The sequence below is a fragment of the Simochromis diagramma genome, unplaced genomic scaffold (genome assembly GCF_900408965.1).
Source record: "Simochromis diagramma unplaced genomic scaffold, fSimDia1.1 OVJJ01000055.1, whole genome shotgun sequence".
In the NCBI taxonomy this organism is placed as follows: Eukaryota; Metazoa; Chordata; class Actinopteri; order Cichliformes; family Cichlidae; genus Simochromis; species Simochromis diagramma.
This window is the reverse complement of record NW_024387070.1, coordinates 214,851-237,334: the sequence shown is the minus strand read 5'-3', so window position 1 is coordinate 237,334 and position 22,484 is coordinate 214,851. Positions and strand designations below refer to the sequence as shown.

General features: G+C 45.0%; 1 protein-coding gene across 1 annotated transcript in view; it reads left to right on the top strand.

The window, feature by feature from the left end:
• LOC120742178 (kinesin heavy chain-like) overlaps positions 1 to 22,484 on the top strand; it is a 77,511-nt gene that overhangs the window by 32,963 nt on the left and 22,064 nt on the right. The window contains exons 7-21 of the mRNA XM_040045321.1: positions 5,782 to 5,869; positions 5,964 to 6,088; positions 6,176 to 6,280; positions 6,424 to 6,572; positions 6,675 to 6,823; positions 8,786 to 8,955; positions 10,635 to 10,703; positions 10,775 to 10,981; positions 11,318 to 11,464; positions 11,546 to 11,734; positions 11,845 to 11,962; positions 12,082 to 12,158; positions 12,255 to 12,364; positions 12,550 to 12,651; positions 12,971 to 13,031. Of these exons, the coding sequence (XP_039901255.1) occupies positions 5,782 to 5,869; positions 5,964 to 6,088; positions 6,176 to 6,280; positions 6,424 to 6,572; positions 6,675 to 6,823; positions 8,786 to 8,955; positions 10,635 to 10,703; positions 10,775 to 10,981; positions 11,318 to 11,464; positions 11,546 to 11,734; positions 11,845 to 11,962; positions 12,082 to 12,158; positions 12,255 to 12,364; positions 12,550 to 12,651; positions 12,971 to 13,031 (1,866 nt within the window). The remainder of the gene's footprint in view (positions 1 to 5,781; positions 5,870 to 5,963; positions 6,089 to 6,175; positions 6,281 to 6,423; positions 6,573 to 6,674; positions 6,824 to 8,785; positions 8,956 to 10,634; positions 10,704 to 10,774; positions 10,982 to 11,317; positions 11,465 to 11,545; positions 11,735 to 11,844; positions 11,963 to 12,081; positions 12,159 to 12,254; positions 12,365 to 12,549; positions 12,652 to 12,970; positions 13,032 to 22,484) is intronic.

Genomic DNA, 22,484 nt, shown 5'->3' with positions numbered 1-22,484 from the left:
GCTCAGAGACTATGCAGTCATAGGCTCCCAGCTCTGCAATGACACTCAAAGCTGGTATGTAAATGTCTTCCGTTTGACACAACAACTGGAACCTGAGTGTGTGTACCAGCTTTAAGAGCGACTAGACAATTACTGACACACAAACCACCCGGCAGGCCTGAACCCAGGTGCTGAATGACAACACATTGACTAGCTGGGCTTAGAAGCTTGGCAGAACCCTCGACCACAACTGTGCAGCCAGCTGGAATTAGCACAGGAGATTTACTAAGGGTCGTCACAACACCAAGATGATCATTACAATTCTGTTGGTACGTCACTTGGAGAGTTTTCAGAACTGCTCTGTACCCGTAAGAGGTAGGCTGGAATGATGAACAGTTACTAGAAGAGAATTGTTCATAAAGAACTTCAAGTGTATTCATGCCAACAAGTACTGAGGTTGGAAAATCAGGTCTCACATCAGGAACAACAAGTGCAAGCGTTTGAACTGGGAAGTCACTCCCAAGAAAGTCTTTTGGAAATGTCATGGCAACTTCAACATACCTAAGGTATGGAACACATTGACCAGCAGCCCCCTCCACATGAAGAAGCTCATTCAATGGGTGGACTGGATGATCGGAGAGATGCTCATTATAGAATGAAACTGGAATTGTGGTAACCTGGGAACCAGTATCCAGTAGACACGGGCAGTTGCAACCTGCAATGTTGACTTCTGCTGTACATCTGGATCCAACTAATCCTGGTGGTAATCTAGTGTGGATCTTTGTCTGCAATTTTGCACACTTGGCATGCTTTTTGTTCTCAGCGGGACAAGGTTGGTCCAGCTCAGCTCCTGTTTGCCCCTCAACAGGAACTGGAACTAGTTTAAATCCTCAGAAGCAGAGGACTTTTGCTTCTGCCACTTTTGTTTGTTGTCAAATTGCTTCCGCTTGGCACTTACCAATGCTGAATTGGGTCCATTTTCACATTGTGGCTTAATGTGACCATCTTCTCCACAGCGGAATCAAAACCCTGGTTTAGGGCTGGAGACACTAGGTTTTGGATTCTTACCAACCTTCTTTGGCCCATAGAGCTTTGGAGCTGGGCAGGCAGCGGTGGTTAGACATTACACTGCTGTGCTGTCAAAGCTGAAAGCTGCTGTTGTATAGCTGCCATCTGTTGTGAGAGTCAGAGTGGTTAGCGTAGCACAGAGGTTAGTTTCTTCTCCAGTATTGCCAAACTGGGCATTAGTGGTGGCTTTCTGTTTTGTCGGTCCCAAATGCTGTTTCATCCTTAATGTCTTTGCTGCCTCTCTGTCCTCTTCAGTTCGAAGGAGTAATAGAAGTTCAGTAAATTTGGGGGGGTTGTGTTTCTTTTGTTTAAGTTGGAGTTCCGATATTAAATTGTTATCCCAACATCCCCTGCAGAATTGATTCAACAGTCTGTTGTCCAATGTCTTTCTCTAAAACACCTCCTCTTTTTGCTGCATGCTGTAATACCACCTGCAGACGTTGCAGATAGGTCGAAGGCTTTTCTCCACTGTCCTGGAAGGTGTCCATGAACTTGGCATATAACTCTTCTCCATCTTGCACAGTGCCATAGGCTGAGTCAAGTTGTTTCATATAGACTTCTGGTGGTGTGTCAAGGCTGAGATGTTTTACCATATTACAGGCAGGAGGCAGTAGACTGTCACGAATCAGTCTGGTGCGCTGCAGATCAGATATAGATGGATCTTTCAGGGCTAATTCAACACCTGACCGCCATATATCATAATCTGTCTCTTGAATTGGCCTGGGCACTTTACCAGAAAACGCTCTCAGTCGATGGAATGCATGCAGCGAGCGGTCCCCACTCCGAACAACGTGTTCCACAACATAGCGTTGTACTTCAGGAGGGTTGAGATCAGCCGCTGGAATGGAGGCAGAATGTCTCTCTCCGCCTTGCGCTTCAGCACCACTGGCAACAGAAGGGGACTTAGGTGGAAGAGAGGCTGGTAGCGAAGGAGGAAAGACTGAATCGGGAGGTTTTGAATTTCTAGTTCTGGTTTTGCAACCACTGGAGTCTCTGGGTTGAGCTCTGCAAGGGACCGGCGTATCTGGGTCATCCCCTCACTGAGGACTTCTGCATAATCCCTCCCAGATAATTTGGCTATTCTTTTTAAGTCTGCCAAGTAAGTATTTGTCTTGGAACCACTAACTTTTGATGCATAAATTTCAGATAGACTTTCAGTGTGGAGTTTGTCACCTGAATCTGAAATAGATGTGTGCGGTAGCAACTGAGACAACCGCGTTAAAGATAAACCCGAAGCGTACTCAGCGACAAGCATGTTATTAAATTCAGATTCTGGTGAATCTATAGTAACCTTGCGGGCTATGTCACCATACTGTTCAAGGAAATGTATAACTTCATCAACCGAGTGCTCAGTTACTCCGTCAACTAAAACCGCATTTGGGATCTTAATGGCAAGTGTCTCAAAAACTTCCATTATGGGGAAAAATAAATTGGTGAGTTTGAATATATATTAATTACTAACCAAATCAGCTCCTGGCTGGCTCGCCAAGAAATGTAACACTGATGAAGCGCTAATGAATTAATACAGGCTAGGTATTGAGTGAAATATTATGGTTATTATTAATCAGAAGATTTAGGAATGCTACTGGAGCTGATGGGCAGTAATTAATAAATACACACAACACAAGAATGTTTTGCAGGTACCATGTATTTAACCAAACCCCAAAGAAAAATAACAAGAAAAGGAAAACGTAAATAATCACTCCTGCTGCAGCTATCCAATTAATCAAAAACCCAGTGGGGGTGCACAAAGACAACTAAGCAGATTCTTCTGGCTTATACCAAGCAATACAGATTCTCAAAAAAACAGTTCCCCCATAAACAACACATGTTAATATCAAATCCACTGATCCACACTGAAGTCCATGAGTTTTATCTGAATGTCCATGAGAGATGTCCAAGCGCTATTGTCCATAAATGAGGGGAATAGTGTGTATGATTGCGGAAATCAGTGTATTTGGAAAATGGGGACAGAGCGTCGTCTTTGACAGCTTCCTACCCAACCAGTGGAAGCTTCAATTGCAGAATGAGTCCTGCTCCTAGCCGTTCATTGGCTCGCCATCCTTTCCTTGTCCAACCAAGTTTCAGTTAAAAACATAAAATCAAGGCTGCGCTCAGTGATTAAATCATTAATTAAAAATGTTTTCCCAGCTAAAGATCTAACGTTTAATAAAGCCAACTTAAGTGTTTTAGAGGTATTATTTGCCCCCTCATGTTTGGGAGCAGTCTGTGGCACACAAGCTATGTTTACTATGTTTAAAGATCTTTTAGAGTGCAGCTCTCTGTGTTTTGACCAGGCCACATGTCTCCTGTCACCTAAAAGTACAGAAATTTTAAAACCTTCTAGTAAACAGGGTCCCAGCTTCTCCTGGGAAAAGTCACCACTGCCATAATCCTCGCAGCCCGGACCCTCCACACATCACACATCCGACTGCGGAGACAGAGCATGAAGGTGGTAAGGAGGAACTAAGGGGGGCGAGGCTGGGCAATGTAACTTCGATTGCTCTGTTGGGGGTGGGGCTCGATGGCGAACCTTTGGCTGTTCTGGTTGGGGGTTTGTGGGGACAAAAAGGGATTGGGCCGGGGGGGTAGATCTGACCCCAGCATTGACCCGCTCCATCATCTCCTCAGTGAATTTCAGGTGTGGGGAGGAGGGAGAAAGGGAGGGGGAGGAGGGTGATGACCTGTCAGGGGTTTGGGGGACTGGGGAAGGTCGTGGTCCCTGGTCCTGGTCGTTGGTGTTGTTGAGAGAGTTGGAGGCAAATAGGGACCCCTCTTCTTGCCTCAGACGTCTCTCCTTTCTGAGGCTCTTCCCAGGTGGGGGCAAATGGAGCTCCTCCTCAAGGTTTCTGCTGGGCTTTGTCTGTTCTTGGAGTACTGTTTGTTCCTCTTTATGAGATAACTCCTCGTTTATCTCAGCCTTGGCATCAAGCACAGATGGATGACGTATGGAATAAAACAAGTTGGAGGTGAACAGTTTCACCCCTGACTTGTTAAAATTAAATCCATTTGCTTTAAACAGATGCTTGTGTTCCCCAAAAATATTAAAATTGTTGATAAAATGCACTGAGTGGTCAGTACTAGTGATGGGATTTCCGGCTCTTTTTAGAGAACCGGCTCTTTCGGCTCGGCTCATTAAAAAGATGCGGCTCTTTCAGCTCCAATCCGGCTCTTCAGGTTGTTTTGTTGCTTTAATTAATTTATTATTAACAATAATATAAAATTATGCACAAAAGGAATTACTAATGTAAAAAAAGTGGTTTTAGTTATATATGTTTATATATAAATATATGTGGTGGCCCCTAGAGACAAAACACGTACAAACTCCAAAACACATTTCTAGCATGAACTGAACTTCCAAAACAGCTACTAGATCACTTAAATTACACAATTGAAAGCATATGTGTATTGTTTGTGTATTTATACACAAGCACTCATATATATTCAAATAATTTAAAAAAAAAAGAAGTTAATTTACCTATTACTACCACACACCAAATCCGGTCGTTGGTACTTGCTGGCTTGTGTAGCCACTAGGTAACAAAAGCTCAACACTGCGCCCTAGCATCCTGGAGCACTTCTGTTGTCTTTTGTACATGCTTCTGAGTTTTTATGTGTTTTGGAGTTTGTACGTGTTTTGTCTGTAGGGGCCACCATAAATATACTTTTATTTATTCACTCCACATAAAATGTAATAAATAAATCATATAATACAAAATCCAACTAGTCACAGTTCAACTTTTAACTATTTAAATTTTCAGCTTTTTCCTTTTAAACAAATTTAAAGTGAAACAACACAAAACACTGCAAACCACAACACAATTAAATATAAATTAAAATATGAAAACAAAAAGAAGATGCATATTCTCTGTCATATGGGCCTGCATGAATAAACTTTCTGAATCCTTTATCATCTGCAACTGAAAATAGTTGTGGATGATTACTAAACCTTTCTAATGTGACCTTGTTGTCCCTGGCTCTCTTTCTCTCTCTCTCCCTCCCGCTCTGTTCCTGTGCTACTGCCAGTGTAACTACCTCCCCTCCCCCCTCTGCCCAGCGCAAAGCACAAGGCTCGCATGCCGAGTGAAGCGGGAAAAAATTGCGAGAGAGAGGGTGAGAGAAAGAAAAAGAAAAACCCCACGGCTCGCGATAAGGAGCCGGCTCGCGTCGTTCACGTCAAACATCCGGCTCTAAGAGCCATTTCGTTCGCGACCGACACATCACTAGTCAGTACATGCTGACAGTGCAAACAACCTGCTGAATCTCTCCTCTGACGGGCGGTACAGGTCCACTGATGAATACAGCTGCATTCAGAGAGTTTACAGTATTTAATAATCCAGTAAGGTCCCGTTTCAGAACCTCTGACTGTTGTTTGGACACATCGTTTGACCCTGTATGCAGAACAATGTTTGTCACAGTTGGATATTGGAGTTGGATGAAAATGTTTAATTGTCATTATGCTTGATTCTGATCTGCTGATGAGTCACCGCTGGAAACACGCAACACAACCGATCACATTCATTCAAGTTTCCTCGTCTCCTTTATGGAGCTGTGGAACAGTAAACTTTAATATTAAATTGATATATTATATTCGTTCAGTTTATGGAGAATTTTGTTTGTCTGCTGAGTCTCACAGGTGTGCTGTGGGTGCACGCCGCCTCCAAACAGCCATATTTACCGCATGTCTGCAGCGTCCTGCTGCTGATACTCTACTGATGTGTGTTTCATTGTCAGGGCTGCACGGAGCGCTTTGTTTCCAGTCCCGAGGAGGTGATGGACGTTATCGATGAAGGAAAAGCAAACAGACACGTTGCTGTGACCAGTAAGTCTTCACCTGTACGTGTGATACTTCCGCCCCGACCATCGTGTGTTTGTTCTCGGATCAGTTTACTGAATGGGGTTTCTTCTTCATGCAGACATGAACGAGCACAGCTCTCGCAGTCACAGCATTTTTCTGATCAACATCAAACAGGAGAACGTGGAGACGGAGATGAAGCTATCAGGCAAACTTTACCTGGTGGACCTGGCAGGCAGCGAGAAGGTCACACTGCTCCATCACAGTCAGTGAGCACCTGTTCTCTGTAAATTTCTGCTTGCTGACACTTGGATTGTGCTTTCTGCCATCCAGGTGAGTAAAACAGGAGCAGAGGGCGCCGTTTTGGATGAGGCTAAAAACATCAACAAGTCTCTGTCTGCTCTGGGGAACGTCATCGCTGCCCTGAGTGAAGGAACGGTGAGTCTTCATGTCTCCGATCTTCAGGTCTCTGACATGTACGCCTGAAATATTCTGGATTTAACTTGATTTGTTTGACAGAAACATCACAGCTCACCTGATTTTCAGGTGAAGTGATTGTCACGTGTCTCGTGTGTCTCTAGAAAACCCACGTTCCATACAGAGACAGTAAGATGACCCGGATCCTTCAGGACTCTCTGGGTGGAAACTGTCGAACTACCATCATCATCTGCTGCTCGCCGTCTGTTTACAACGAGGCTGAAACCAAGTCCACGCTCATGTTTGGACAGAGGTACGGCAAGTCACCTGATCAGAGGAAAAAGCAGAGTACGGTGGTCGAAGTACGTCCTCCACAGATCTGAGTGTTTCTTCATTCCGCGTCCTGTTGTTTCAGAGCTAAAACCATAAAGAACACAGTGTCTGTGAACCTGGAGCTGACCGCCGAGGAGTGGAAGAAGAAGTATGAGAAGGAGAAAGAGAAGAACAGGAGTCTGAACATCATGATCCAGAAACTGGAGAATGAGCTGAAACGCTGGAGGAAAGGTGAAAAAAGATGTTACTTCAGGTTTTCACCTGGAGACGGCATTTATACTTCAATCTGCCTGCACACTCCAGACAGCTCAAAACCCACGATTGATATTGCTCTCTCTCACCACTGGCACTCCCACAACTTTTTACTCAGAGCTACTGAATGCCCATGTTGTCAAATAATCTGATTGGTTGATGTGGTGCATTTTCCACCAACAGCAAAGGGGGCATCATGTTTGGGGTTTTTTTTGTTTTTTTTTTTCAGTTTTCTTCCTGCACTAAATGTGACTATCCAGGAAACGGCTGTAAACGATGTATGTGCTTTAAAGTCCACAGTTTCCACAAAGGTGGAGTGAGGCTGCATCTTGCTGCTACGTCATCTTAAATCTGTCACGTGTTTTGGAAGGCAGGTCATTTGGTGGTGGGACGAACGCATTCTGCACTTTAATTTTTTTCACATTTGGTTCTGGTACCAAAAGAATTCGGTTAGAGAAAGATCATGATTTTTGCTGGACTCAACCCTCTGACATCAAACTACTCCTATCAGCAAGTCTCCCCACGTGACAGCCTCTGGTCATATATTCTGGCAGCTTTTCCTAAATGAGCTTTAATGATAAAAAAAACACTCATCCTTTAACATTTACCAGCTTTGTTCCAAAAGAAATTTTAAAAGCTTTTTCTTCCTCCTGGAAGGTAAACGTCTGCCTCCATCTTTGTGTTACTTTAGACTGTAAAGGTTTCACTTCAGGACTCTGAAGTAGGACAGAGCAATGTGTCCAAAAATATTTATCATGATATACATTTGAAAATTTGTGATAACGATATAACTGACGTGAGAAAAAATACTTTACAACTCCACAACTTTATTAGTGCAAAAAATTATGCAAATTCCCCGCTGACAGTCTAACCAAAAGGCATTTCCAGTGGAAACTGGCCGACATATCCTCAGCATAACCATGTATAATATCCACAACACTTAAAAAGAGGTTATACACACACAATACGGTAACATTATGTTGAAGCACGGTACGTATTACACCCGTGGCTCCTGACTACGATGCCGTAATGCTCCGACAATCCATCAAGCGGTGCGGCTTCGTAGCTTTCCAAAGTCATATTAAAACATTTTTGACAGATTTCTGAGCGCCGTGTACATAGAATCGGTTCGAGGTCAGTAAGCACAACCAGAATTCATACATAAGGCGCACTGTAGATTTTTTTGAGAAAATTAAAGGATTTTAAGTGCGACTTATTTTCCGAAAAACACGGTAATAACGACGGCCCGCTAGCACGCTCTAACAAAAACTGTGCTTTGTTGTGTGTCTGACAAACGAAAGCTAAACCAGTTCCACACCACTGAAGTTGCAGCATTTTTACAAACCAGTTCTGGTTCATCTGATCAACGATCCGCTTTCGCCCTTCTCATTCTCTGCCATGCTTTTTCTGCCATGTGCTTATGAAAACAAAGGCACTGCGCATGCACGTATCACCATATTCTATCGCGATATTTCATTTTCTTATCATTGCCTAACATTATACCGGTATTACCATGAACGGTATGATATGGCCCAGCCCTATTCTGAAGGTTTCCGTTTGAAGGTTTCCGTGTCACGCTTTGATCAGTTCTCTTTAAACTAGTTTTAGAGAAGGCAGTGATGGTACCAGGAAGCGTTTTACATGCAGCTATTCACCTGTCCACTAGAGGCTGCTATACTGTACATGTGGTAGTAGTTTGTTTAGGAAAGCTGTCACTGTGAACAGTTTATGATGGAGAGTCTCTTAATATTTTGTCAGAGTGGAGCTGTTTGTGTCTGAGCCTTCGTTTTGCGTCTGATTGAACTCCTGTTTAGTTTCTGTTGGCAGCTCACTGATAAGACTCTCAGCTGCAGCTCCGTCTCTTGTGATGTGAGCATGTGGCCAATGTTTTATTCATGGATCCTGATTTGATTCTATTATCAGTAATTTTGACTCCTCCAGGTGAGTCTGTACCTGTGGAGGAACAGCTGGGCAACAGAAACAAGAAGTGCAGCAGCGAGACAGCAGCAGCGATTGACAGCTTGGCTCCCCCCCCTGTCACCCTGTCTGTGGAGGAGAAGTCGCAGTACGAGACTCTCATCACTGACCTGTACCAGCAGCTGGACGACAAAGTGAGTCGCACCTGTACCCTGTGTGAGGCCAAACTATTTAAAAGCTCAAAGACAGCAGTGCTTTTCTTTTGAAGCAGGGGTCCCCAATCCCAGTCCACGAGGGCCGGTGTCCCTACAGGTTTTAGATCTCACCCTGGGTCAACACACCTGAATCGCATGATTAGTTCATTACCAGGCCTCTGGAGAAGTTCAAGACATGTTGAGAAGGTAATTTATCCATTTAAATCAGCTGTGATGGATCAAGGACACATCTAAAACCTGCAGGGACACCGGCCCTCGTGGACTGGGATTGGGGACCCCTGTTTTAAAGGATTGTGGAGGTCTCATAACGGCAGCTTTGACTGCGGAACAAAAGATTTTTAAAAGGGATCACTACAGGTTTTCCCTTAGTCAGCAGTTGTCCCTCTCCTGGATCAGCTGGAGCTTTCTTTAGACGTCTTCCCAGCTTTGACAAATGCCCAGCTGTGATAACCACATTTGCTCAGGGCCTTCTTGATGTAATGAACATCATATCAAAGAAACTGACCTCACAACCCAGTGTTAGTCAGTGGTGCTAGTTTCAGTCATTGTGCTAATGTCCTATTTATAAGGTTGGAAACCTGCAGTCAGCTGAGACTGAAGAGGCCCACCTGGGTGATGATGCAACGTTTCTCCCACTGAGAACATCCGGATGAGCACAATCAACCTTTGGGATCTTTAGTGAAGGTTACAAATGATCTTCTTGTGGCCTCTGACAGTGGACTCATCTCTGTGCTTGTCCTGCTAGACCTCAGTGCAGCGTTCGATACTGTCGACCATAATATCCTATTAGAGCGATTAGAACATGCTGTAGGTATTACAGGTACTGCGCTGCAGTGGTTTGTATCATATCTATCTAATAGTCTCCAGTTAGTTGATGTAAATGGAGAGTCCTCTTCACACACTGAGGTTAATTATGGTGTTCCACAGGGTTCAGTGCTAGGACCAATTCTGTTTACGTTATACATGCTTCCCTTAGGCAATGAGCATCTGCATTTTAAAACTGGCTTCACCGCTGCTACAAAAAAGTAAGAAACACTTAGTAACAATAAATAATTACTGTAAAAGTAGAACAGTCAAAGTCTGATTCTGCCTTTCTAACCTGGATTTCATTCATTATTTTCTCCAGGTAGTTCTAAACACTCTGGATTCTCTGATTAGTTCAGCTGCCATTCCTCTGCTCTTAGTCATGTTAAAGCAGCTTTTACATCAAAATGTATGTCAATAATTGTGTTGCTAGGCAACCCGGAGTCCCTCTGTAGTGGATAATTTATGCCGGGTCAAAACATCCTCTCCACTTCTAGGTTATAGTGGTCATAATTATTTGTCTTTGGATCCCACACACCCAAAATTCAGTATTTGATGAGTAAGCCCATTTTAGAAAAATCGAGAAATATGAGATGATAGGGTTTTATTTTAACAAGGTAACAGTAAAATGCCAAGGGATCAGTGGACAGTCCACGCCAAAATTCCAGCATGTGCAGTAACCCCGGAAAGCACACAGTGTCTTCTGGATAGTGTGTGAAATTATCTGTTGTCACAAGTTGCATGAATGGGCCAGATCTTGTCTGGTTTTGTACAGTCAGTCTTCTTAACACCTGCTGTGGTAACTAGCTGGAAGACATGTTTAAATCATTAAACTCTGTCTGATTGATGTTTAGGATGATGAGATCAACCAGCAGAGTCAGATGTCTGAGAAACTCAAACAGCAGCTGATCGACCAGGATGAGGTGAGTCTCAGCTGAGTGTTACATTCCATACTATCCACTGATCGATGGATTAATCAATAGCTCTCCGCCAGCTGCTGGCATCTATCCGCCAGGACTATGAGCGGCTGCAGGAGGAGCTGTCCCGCCTGCAGAGGGAAAGCGATTCAGCTAAAGAGGAGGTGAAAGAGGTGTTGCAGGCGCTGGAGGAGCTGGCTGTCAACTACGACCACAAGAGTCAGGAGGTGGAGAATAAGAACCGCTGCAATGAACAGCTGAACGACGAGCTCGCTCACAAAACTGTGAGTCCACAGTCAAAGGGATGGATGGATGCATGGATGGATGCATGCATGGATGCATGGATGGATGCATGGATGTATGGATGGATGTTTGGATGGATGGATGTTTGGATGGATGGATGGATGGATGGATGTTTGGATGGATGGATGGATTTTTGGATGGATGTTTGGATGGATGGATGGATTTTTGGATGTTTGGATGGATGGATTTTTGGATGTTTGGATGGATGGATGGATTTTTGGATGGATGGATGGATTTTTGGAAGGATGGATGGATTGATGTTTGGATGGATGGATGTTTGGATGGATGGATGTGTAATGAACCTGCTGTGTTTCCAGGTCAGTCTGGAGGTTGTTCAGAGGGAGCTGTCCTCCCTGCAGGAGCTCAGCTCTCATCATAAGAGGAGGTCAGCGGAGATCGTCAGTTTGCTGCTCAGAGACCTCAGTGAGATCGGCAGTGTTCTCGGAACCACCGAGCTCAAAGCTGTGAGCCTCAAACTAGTTCTTCTTCTCATCTACTTCTACTTTTCATGTGTCTGAAAACAAACTCTGATTCTGTCTCTTCAGATGACTGAAGTGAGTGGAGTGATGGAGGAAGAGTTCACCTCTGCCCGACTCTACATCAGTAAGATGAAGTCTGAAGTCAAATCTCTGGTGAACCGCAGCAAACAGTTGGAGGTCAACCTGACAGAAAACACCTGCAAGATGAAGGCGAATGAGAAGGAGCTGAGCACGTGCCAGCTGCTCGTGTCGCAGGTGAGACAAATACAAACTGAGACAGAGACACACACAATACACACAGCCTGTCTGAACAGGTGTGATGATAAATTCACCTGTGCTGTTTGTTTGTGTGTCTGCTTGTGCAGCTCCGGGCAAAGCTGGGGTCTCTCACCGATGACCTCCAGAAGGTGGAGCAGAAGAAGAGGCAGCTGGAGGAGAGTCAGGATGCTCTGATGGAGGAGGTCGCCAAGCTCCGCGCTCAAGGTAATACTGCCATGGTTACAGGAAACAGTAAACTCTGATTGGCTAACAGGTATTTTTAAAAATCCATCACAGGTGAACAGGTAGAAACAATAAGAGACTCTGTTTTTGTGTGTGAGCAGGTCAAATGCACGAGCTGACAGTGATGGACAAAGAGAAAGAACACATGAGCCAGCTGAAGGATGTTGTGGAGATGAAGGTAAACATGGCGTGACGTCACTGTGAGCAAAGTAACAATCAACAGTCTGTCAAATCAGTGATAGAGGTTATGGAAATGTCGCTGTGTGTTCTATAGAGAACGCTGGAGGAACAGATGGAGAATCACCGGGAGGTTCATCACAAACAGCTGAGTCGACTCCGAGATGAGATCGATCAGAAACACAGAGACGTCGACCGACTCAAAGAGTGAGTTATTGATTGATTATTGATATTACTGAGTGATTGAGCTGCTCTCAGACTCTTCTCAGCTGTTCTGGGTTCAGTCACATCGTTCATTTTAAAGAGATTTGTTATTGGTCAGATTTTTGCTTCAAGCATGTGTTTTGTCAGAGCGTCGAGCCGGCTGTTTCCAGCTTCTTTGTTTCTTTCAGCGTGAATCAGGCTCTGCAGCTGGAAAACAGGAAGCTTCAGTCTGACTTGGACAAACTGAGAGCAGAGGATCAGAACAAAGACCATAAGCTTCAAAAGCTCATGTACGTTTGTCCCTCTGTTCTTGCAGTCGCCTCAAACATCGTGATTGAGGTTTTAGCGCCATCAGACATGGTTGTGTCCACATTCAGTTCACGATATAATCTGTGACGTCTAAGTGTGTCAGACAGAAACCATATATTTATTTATCATGCTATTTTTCTCATTTAAACTCCTGCGGCGCTCAGATGACATCATTGTATCATGTCGCCTCCTTTTGCTTCCACCTACCGTTTCTCTGACCAATCAGTGAACTCACATTAACAGGCAGTGGGTGTAAACGGAGTTCAGGTGGGGCATGCTAAACTCTGCTTGTGTCTTCAGGTTTGTGAACGAGAAGAGAGAACAAGCCAAAGAAGACCTGAAGGGTTTGGAGGAGACAGTGGTATGAGATTGTATTTTCACTGGCATAGATGCTCTGGGTCCAGAAGTGCTTCTGTGCAGCACCACAGTGGGTGTTACATCAATCTATGACTGAAGTGCAGATTTTCAATTCAACTAAAATTTTATATGAACTGTTGAAATGCGTGCTCAATCATCCAGGTAAGGAAATCCATAAAAGTTGATTCTGTTTATCTTCTCTTTATGTATTATTGTAGGTCTACATTACAAGATAAAGCGCCTTGAGGCGACTGTTGTTGTGATTTGGCGCTGTATAAAGGATTACTCCTGAAAGTCTGCAAATAAGCTCTTCAGTTAAGGGCCTCCAATTCAATTTTTCAATTTCATTTCGTCATCAGGACGCTACAACACAGAGCGAACACCATCCCCACAGACACAGCGGCCAGGGAGGCAGAAGAACATCAAGAAGGCCCTGAGTAAATGTGGTTATCCCAGCTGGACTTTTGTCAAAGCTGGGAAGGCGCCAAAAGAAAGCTCCAGCTGATCCAGGAGAGAAGGACAACCGCTGCCTAACAGAAAACCTGTAGTGATCACGTACGTGTCAGGAGTATCAGTACAGTTGAGGCGCATTTTTCCTAAACACCGGTTCTCTGGGGCTTTCAAACCCTAAAACATGTTGCGCCAGAAATTGGTCCACCCCAAGGATCGGGTCCCCCGACACAAACAGAGTAACATAGTGTATGCTGTTAAGTGCAGGAGGATTGCCAGGATTTATAAATCGGGGAAACCAAACAACCTCTGGTGAAGCGGATGGCACAACATAGAAGAGCCACCTCGTCAGGCCAGGACTCTGCAGTCTTCTTGATGTATGTAATCAATAACTTAACTGCTTAAATAACTTTAGGCCTGTGGCCCTCAAACCAATTGTGAGTAAATGCTTTGAGCAGCTGTTTTTGAAGCACATCAAGGAGTTCAAGTATCTCGGGGTCTTGTTCGCGAGTGATGGGAGAAGGGAGCCGGAGATCGACAGACGGATTGGGGCTGCAGCTGCAGTAATGCGGACGCTGCACCGGTCCGTCGTGGTGAAGAGGGAGCTGAGTGTAAAAGCGAAGCTCTCAATTTACCGGTCGATCTACGTCCCTACCCTCACCTATGGCCACGAGCTGTGGGTAGTGACCGAAAGAACGAGATCGCGGATACAAGCGGCAGAAATGAGCTTCCTCCGAAGGGTGGTTGGCCTCTCCCTTAGAGATAGGGTGAGAAGTTCGGCCATCCGGGAGGGGCTCAGAGTAGAGCAGCTGCTGCTCCACATCGAAAAGAGCCAGCTGAGGTGGTTCGGGCATCTGACAAGGATGCCCCCTGGGCGCCTCCTGGGTGAGGTGTTCCAGGCATGTCCCACCGGGAGGAGGCCCCGGGGCAGACCCAGGACACGCTGGAGAGATTATATCTCTCGGCTGGCCTGGGAACGCCTTGGTGTTCCCCCGGATAAGCTGGAGGAGGTGGCTGGGGAGAGGGAGGTCTGGGCCTCTTTGCTTAGGCTGCTGCCCCCGCGACCCGGCCCCGGACAAAGCGGATGAAGATGGATGGATGGATGGATCAAGGACATTCTCCCAATAAACCCGGATACCCTTCAATTTGCATACAGAACCAGTCTATCCATCTCCACCACCCACCACCTTATGCTGTCACACCTGGAGAGGAAAACACCAGAGTCACTGACTTCAACCACTTTTAACACAATCATCCCACACCAGCTGGTGGAGACACTGATGCTTCCAGGTGTGGACACTGCAACCTGCAACTGGGTTCTCAGCTTCCTGACAAAATTCAATTCAGCTATATTTATACAGCCCCAAATCACAACAACAGTCGCCTCAAGGCGCTTTATATTGTAAGGTAGACCCCACAATAATACATACAGAGAAAAACCCAACAATCATATGACCCCAATTTGGCGACAGTGGGAAGGAAAAACTTTTAACAGGAAGAAACCTCCAGCAGAACCAGGCTCAGGGAGGGGCGGGGCCATCTGCTGCGACCGGTTGGGGTGAGAGAAGGAAGACAGGATAAAGACATGCTGTGGAAGAGAGACAGAGATTAATAACTGGTATGATTCAGTGCAGAGAGGTCTGTTAACACATAGGTTGTGTCCAAATTCACGGGCTGCATCCTCCTGAGGACACATTTGTAGTCCGATTACGTCACAGCGACGCGACGAAGGCTGTCCACCCTGTGTAGAGCTTTCCTCTCTGCCTCAGTGCAGTTTCTGTGCCACACGTTGATGCCAGAGCACAGAACATTCTCCACCGCACATCTGTAAAAGGAGATGAGGACTGAGCTCTCAAGTCCCGCACATCTCAGCCGCCTCAGGAAGTAGAGCCTCTGGTGAGCCTTCCTGATCAGGCTGGAAGTGTTTTTCCAGGTGAGGTTGCTATCTAGGTACATACCCAGGTACTTGTAGCTGGGTACTACTTCGACTGCAGAGCCTCCGACGTGCAGGGGTGTGTGTGTGTGTGTCTTCCCCTCCTCAAGTCCACAGTCATCTCCTTCATCTTCTTTTCATTTAAGCAGAGATTGTTTTTCCTGCACCAGTCCTCTAAGTGTTCTACCTTCTTCCTGTAGCCGGTCTCATCATTGTTGGTGATGCAACCAACCACAGCTGCAAACCTTACAATATGACAGCCTGGATGGTTGGGTGAGCAGTGTGAACAGGAGGGGACTTAGCACACTCGTGTTAGGATCCTCAAAGCGGGCGTAGAACCGGTCGAGAGCCTCAGGCAGAGAAGGATCCCTGGGGCATTATGTATCCCTAGTTTTGTAGTCAGTGATGCACTTACCCCTCCACATACTGCGTGGATCCTGGGAAGAAAAATAACAGTCTATCTCCTGTGCGTATGTGGCTTTGGCTCTTGTGACGCCTGCAGTCATTTCTCTTCTAGCCCTCCTGAGTTCCTGTGCGTCACCAGACCTGAAGGCGGCTTTCAGCAGGGCATGGACTTCTTCTTTGTTTTCTTTCCCGCCTGTCCCGTTTGGTTCTTTTGCCATCAGAATTATTGTCTAAAGGCAAAGAAAGATGCCCAACGGATTTACTTTACCAGATTGACCATCCCAGCCTTGCCGTGTTGGTCTATTTGATTCACCTTTTTTTATTGTTTATTTTATTTTATTTTCACTTGCTACACTTGGGACAGACTTGACTGGGGAAAAGAAAAGGGAGAAAGAAGGACGGAAAGAAAAACAGCGGGGAAGATGAACGGTGATAAAGGGCAAAAAACAAAAACCAACAAAAAAAACCCAGACAAAAAATACAATCACCCGGATCACCTGTTGAGAAAGAAAAAAGAGAAAACAAGCAAAAAAAGAGAGCAACATAATAAACAACATCATGATGATCTATGTGAATATAACAGTAAATACTAAATATTAAACATTATTGTGCAGCACTTAAGATTGACAGCGCACAGTGTGCTTTGAGGTAGGAGCCAAAAAGGGTGTAGTTTGTGTGTGTGTGAGCACCTGTGTGCACACCTGCGAGCGTGAGCGGGCTTGTATTTAACAGGTTCCTTCATGTAATGATCTGCTAGAGGGTGTGGGGGGGCCACAGCCTCGTCCTCCAGGGCATGAAGCAGGTATGCAGGAGATCAAGACTCCAGACATCCAGAGGCCCCCAGAACACAAGAGACCAAGGAAGACCAACAGAGGGGCAGCCGCGCCACTGTCCCAGAAAGAGCTGAGGAGAGTCCCAGATGAGGGGTCACTCAGCAGCCGCGGAGCAGAAGCCAGGGGGGGTTGCAGTGACGTGCCCGTGAGCTCTGCCGGCAGCCAGCTGTGCCAGAGTGACCGAGCCCCAGGCCGAGGGCACCCCCCCCGAAGGGGCCATAGCGAGCCCCAGGCTCCAGGCCCCGACAAGCAGCCACCAAGGAGTGAGCCGGTGTGTACCTGGACGCCCATCCCCGGACACAAAGAACCACCAACGCACCGATGTCTGAGGGTGTCTGCCACTGGCAGGGGAGTGGTGGTAGGGGGAGATAGGCCTCCAAACCTTGGAGGGCCTGAGATGTCCCCAGAGAGGTGGCGTCTGATACCCAACCTGACATATGGACACAGACATACAGGCACACAGATACAAACATCCATTCCCACCCTCATGCTCTCATATGCAATTACTCAACACTCACCCAGCGTGGAGACAGACACAGAGAGACACTGTACACACAATCACACTCCCCAAGCGTACTCTAAGTCCCGGGTCTAGGTACCTTTGCCCCTGGAGGGGGAAACTGCACCCAGACCCAGGTGGTGTTACCCTTTTCCCTGGGGTGGAGAGAAGCAGACCGCCCCGACTCCGCAGCAGCAGGGAGGCCCCACACTCCAGACCCCAGTCGGACGGCCAACTCCTCCTCCTAGCCCCCCCGCTCCAACAGGCAACAGAGAACGGGGGGGGGCAGATAGAGAGGTGGGCAAGGACGCCAGGGGTGAGGTTGTACACCCTGCTGGTCTTCTGGATGCCGTGTAGCGTGCCCGCCCCCAAGGTCCTATATGTATGTGTTATGAGAGTGTGAGTAATGTGAATGTCTAAGTTGTGAGATAAAATTAAAGCACAGGCGGCCAGAAGGGGACAGGGGGGGATGCCTCCCCTGACCCCTGGTGACACACCTTTACCCAAAGGCCCTGCATGTGTGGGTGATTGTGGTGGAGCGGGAAGAGGGAGGCAGCCGGAGATGGGGAGGTAAGGAAGGGAGGGGCAAGTGGCCCCACTCTGTGCAGAGTCACCGTCACTGGGGCACAAAGTGATGGTTTTTAGTGTGGTTTGGAGCGTCGTAGTGGGGGATGGTAGGCAGAGACCAGCATAATACAGGGAGTGCAGAATTATTAGGCAAATGAGTATTTTGTCCACATCATCCTCTTCATGCATGTTGTCTTACTCCAAGCTATATAGGCTCGAAAGCCTACTACCAATTAAGCATATTAGGTGATGTGCATTGCTGTAATGAGAAGGGGTGTGGTCTAATGACATCAACACCCTATATCAGGTGTGCATAATTATTAGGCAACTTCCTTTCCTTTGGCAAAATGGGTCAAAAGAAGGACTTGACAGGCTCAGAAAAGTCAAAAATAGTGAGATATCTTGCAGAGGGATGCAGCAGTCTCAAAATTGAAAAGCTTCTGAAGCGTGATCACCGAACAATCAAGCGTTTCATTCAAAATAGTCAACAGGGTCGCAAGAAGCGTGTGGAAAAACCAAGGCGCAAAATAACTGCCCATGAACTGAGAAAAGTCAAGCGTGCAGCTGCCAAGATGCCACTTGCCACCAGTTTGGCCATATTTCAGAGCTGCAACATCACTGGAGTGCCCAAAAGCACAAGGTGTGCAATACTCAGAGACATGGCCAAGGTAAGAAAGGCTGAAAGACGACCACCACTGAACAAGACACACAAGCTGAAACGTTAAGACTGGGCCAAGAAATATCTCAAGACTGGTTTTTCTAAGGTTTTATGGACTGATGAAATGAGGGTGAGTCTTGATGGGCCAGATGGATGGGCCCGTGGCTGGATTGGTAAAGGGCAGAGAGCTCCAGTCCGACTCAGACGCCAGCAAGGTGGAGGTGGAGTACTGGTTTGGGCTGTTATCATCAAAGATGAGCTTGTGGGGCCTTTTCGGGTTGAGGATGGAGTCAAGCTCAATTCCCAGTCCTACTGCCAGTTTCTGGAAGACACCTTCTTCAAGCAGTGGTACAGGAAGAAGTCTGCATCCTTCAAGAAAAACATGATTTTCATGCAGGACAATGCTCTATCACACGCGTCCAAGTACTCCACAGCGTGGCTGGCAGGAAAGGGTATAAAAGAAGAAAAACTAATGACATGGCCTCCTTGTTCACCTGATCTTTTATTATTAACCTTTATTTTACCAGGAAAAGTCCCATTGAGATTAAAAACCTCTTTTTCAAGGGAGTCCTGGCCAAGAGGCGACAACATGTTAAAATCACAAAGTCACATACATGTTATAAGTAACAATTACATTTTAAAAAACATTTTTCTCTGGCTCTCTCAATTTGGACTTAAAAGCATTTAATGAAATAAGATCTGCTATCTTCCAGTCTTTTTGCATCATGTTCCATGTAAAAGGGGCAGCATAAGTAAAAGCCCTCTTTCCCAGTTCAGTTCTGGCAAATGGAACATTGAGCAGAAGTAGTTCGCTTGAACGCAGGCTATAAGAAACAGTACTCCTCCATGTGAGCAGATCGCAAATATAGGTGGGCATTTGTCCAAGCAGGGCCTTGTAAATAAAGATGCACCAGTGATCAAACCTCCTGGAGGACAACGAAGGCCATCCCACTCGAGCATACAGATCACAACAATGGGTCAAAGCCCTACAGTTTGTAATAAACCGTATAGAGGCATGATATACTGAGTCAATCTTATGAAGACACTGGGCGGAAGCATTCATGTACAGCAGATCACCATAATCTAAAACAGATAAAAATGTGGCATTTACAAGACGCTTTGTCTCAAAAGAAAAACAAAATTTGTTTCGAAAGAAAAATCTTAATTTTAGTTTGAGTTTTTTCACAAGATTGTCTATGTGAGATTTAAAAGTCAGAGAATCATCAATTAAAAAGCCAAGATATTTATACGTATGCACCACTTCTATGAGGTTTCCCTCAAGAGTGGACACCAAAGGGACAGTTTGAGGAAATCTCTTCATGTTTGAAAACAACATTAGTTTTGTCTTTTCAGCATTAAGAACCAATTTCAGCTCCAGAAGTGTGTGCTGAACCATATCAAAAGCTTTCTGTAAAGATTCTATTGCCTTTTCAAGGTTTGAGCCAAAGGAATAAATAACTGTGTCATCAGCATAAAAATGCATACTAGCATTTGACAGATTTTGTCCCAAATCATTTATATACATGATGAACAACAGAGGTCCTAAAATTGAACCCTGTGGCACCCCAGTGTGAATATTCAAAAGTTCTGAGCACAGATTTTCACATTTAATGCATTGAGTCCTGTCACTCAAATAGTTAGTGAACCAGGAGACAGCATGTCTAGACAGCCCCAAAGAAAGAAGCCTATGCTTCAAAATGGCGTGATCCACAGTGTCGAAAGCTTTTGACAGGTCGATAAAGAGAGAAGCACAGTGCTGTTTTTTATCCAGAGCAACAAGTATGTCATTTATCACTTTTGTGGCAGCCGTAACAGCACTATGCTGTTTTCTAAACCCAGATTGCATTTTTGAGAGAACTTCATTAGAGTACAAGAACTCTTTTAATTGCTCACTGACGAGAGACTCAAGGACTTTTGCCAAGACACACAAGTTTGATATTGGCCTGTAATTAGTCAGAATGGCCGGGTCGCCTCCTTTTAATATTGGCGTAACAAAAGCAGACTTCCAAACAAGTGGAATTTCTTTATTTTGGATTGAAAGATTAAAAAGGATCGTAAGAGGTTGTGCAATGTAATCAGCTGCTATTTTCAGAAAATAGGGCTCTATTAAGTCTGGCCCTGGGGGTTTCCTATGATCTAAGGCTTTAAGAGCTTTATGCACTTCCTGGACAGAAAAAGGAGAAAAATCAAAAAGCTCCCCAAAATATGTTTGGGGTTCTGTACAGGGAGTCATGGGGGCTGCTCCAACAGAGTTAAATAAAAAACCAGTAGCTACGAAGTGCTTGTTAAAGCTATTTAAGACCTCAGTTCTGTCATAAACTGGGACAGAATCTTTTAAAATGAATTTTGGAAGAGCCTGTGATATTTTATTTATAGATAAGGACTTAATTACTTTCCAAAATTTCTGAGGGTTATTGAGGTTTTCTGTAGTAACAGATAAATAATATTCTGACTTAGCCTTCTTGATAAGTGTCGTGCATTTGTTTCTTAATTTCCTAAAGTCTAACCAGTCAGTCAGGGAATCATTTTTCCTAGCTTTTGCCCATGCCACATTGCGCTGATAGATGGACTGTGATAATTCCGATGAAAACCAAGGGTTCTCCCGTCCCTTGACCCTAAATTTTCTGGCAGGTGCATGCTTATTTAAAATCTTCATAAAAATTTCTTTAAAATAAGCCCAAGCCAGATGGATGTCTGGTATCAGACTCAAATTTTCCCAGTTTACCATGGACAAGTCATAATGAAACGCTTGCTCATTAAATGTTTTAAAATTTCTTTTACAAATGATACGCGGTTTACATTTAGGGATTTTAGTGTTCCTACAAGTAGCAACTACACAATGATCGCTTAAATCATTACAGAACACGCCTAGAGACAGGAACTTATGAGGGACATTTGTTAGAATTAGGTCAATCAAAGTAGATTTGTCAGGACTCTTTATATTTGGCCTTGTAGGTAGGTTGACCAACTGGCTAAGATTTACAGAGTCACAGAAGGATTTAAATTAATCAGAAGCTATATTCAGCCAGTCCCAGTTCAAGTCTCCAGCCAATAGAAGTTCATTATAATTTAATTTGGACAGAAGATGCTTTAAAGATAATAAAGTTTCCCTTACAGCAGACGGAGGCCTATAGCATCCAACAACTGTTATAGAGAGAGACTTTACTATTTTAATATTCAAAGCCAAGAATTCCATTTGTTTAGGAATAGATTCAGATAAAGCAATAGATACTTCATATCTTGATTTAACATAAATTGCTACGCCTCCACCTTTCCTAGGCCTATCTGTACGATAAAGATTGTATCCCATTATGTTGATGTCGTCATCTGTAATAGATTTGGACAACCAAGTTTTGGAGATAATCACAATATCCGCGTTTGTCGATTTCGCCCAAATTCTGACCAAGTCCATCTTATGTAATAAACTGCGTACGTTTAGATGAATACATTTTAACCCTGGCTGAGATTTAAAGTCGGCAGGGGTCTGGACACTTTTTAACTCAGGTCCAGGATTTGGTTTCACATCTCCGGATATAAGTAAAAGTAAAACAATCATCATTAACCTTCATTTCATATTACATTTAAAAGCATTTTTGTACTTTGCAGATGTTAATGACAAATACTGCTTTTTCTTAAGTGAAAGTGAAAGATTATACAGAACAAGAGAACCTTGTAGTTTGGGTAATACTTCATATCGATTTAAGCTTACAACCAAAGCCAAATGAATCATTGGTGACTCCAGGTGCACTGCTACAGTTGACCTAGTGCCACTAAAATAAGTCTCACCCATACTCAGCTCATATTTTGCAGTTCTCACCCAGGGAGCACCGCAATGTCCCAAGTCCCAAACCACGAATACACACAATAAAGCTTCGATAAGTGTCCTCATCTTCATAATGATAGCCCAGGGTCCAAAGTGAGGGTGAATACAAAAAGCTCCAAGCTATTAGCTCCGAATCCGAGCGGAGGTGGACTAAGCAATCCAGGGATCAGATGGAGATGCTTCGTAGCAGGCTCCAACCCGGCCTCTTAGCTGCGTGTTCGGACGGTGTAGTCTCCGGCCTGTTAACTCTGCGTCCAGGCAGTATAGCAGGCTCCGTCCTATTAGCTCC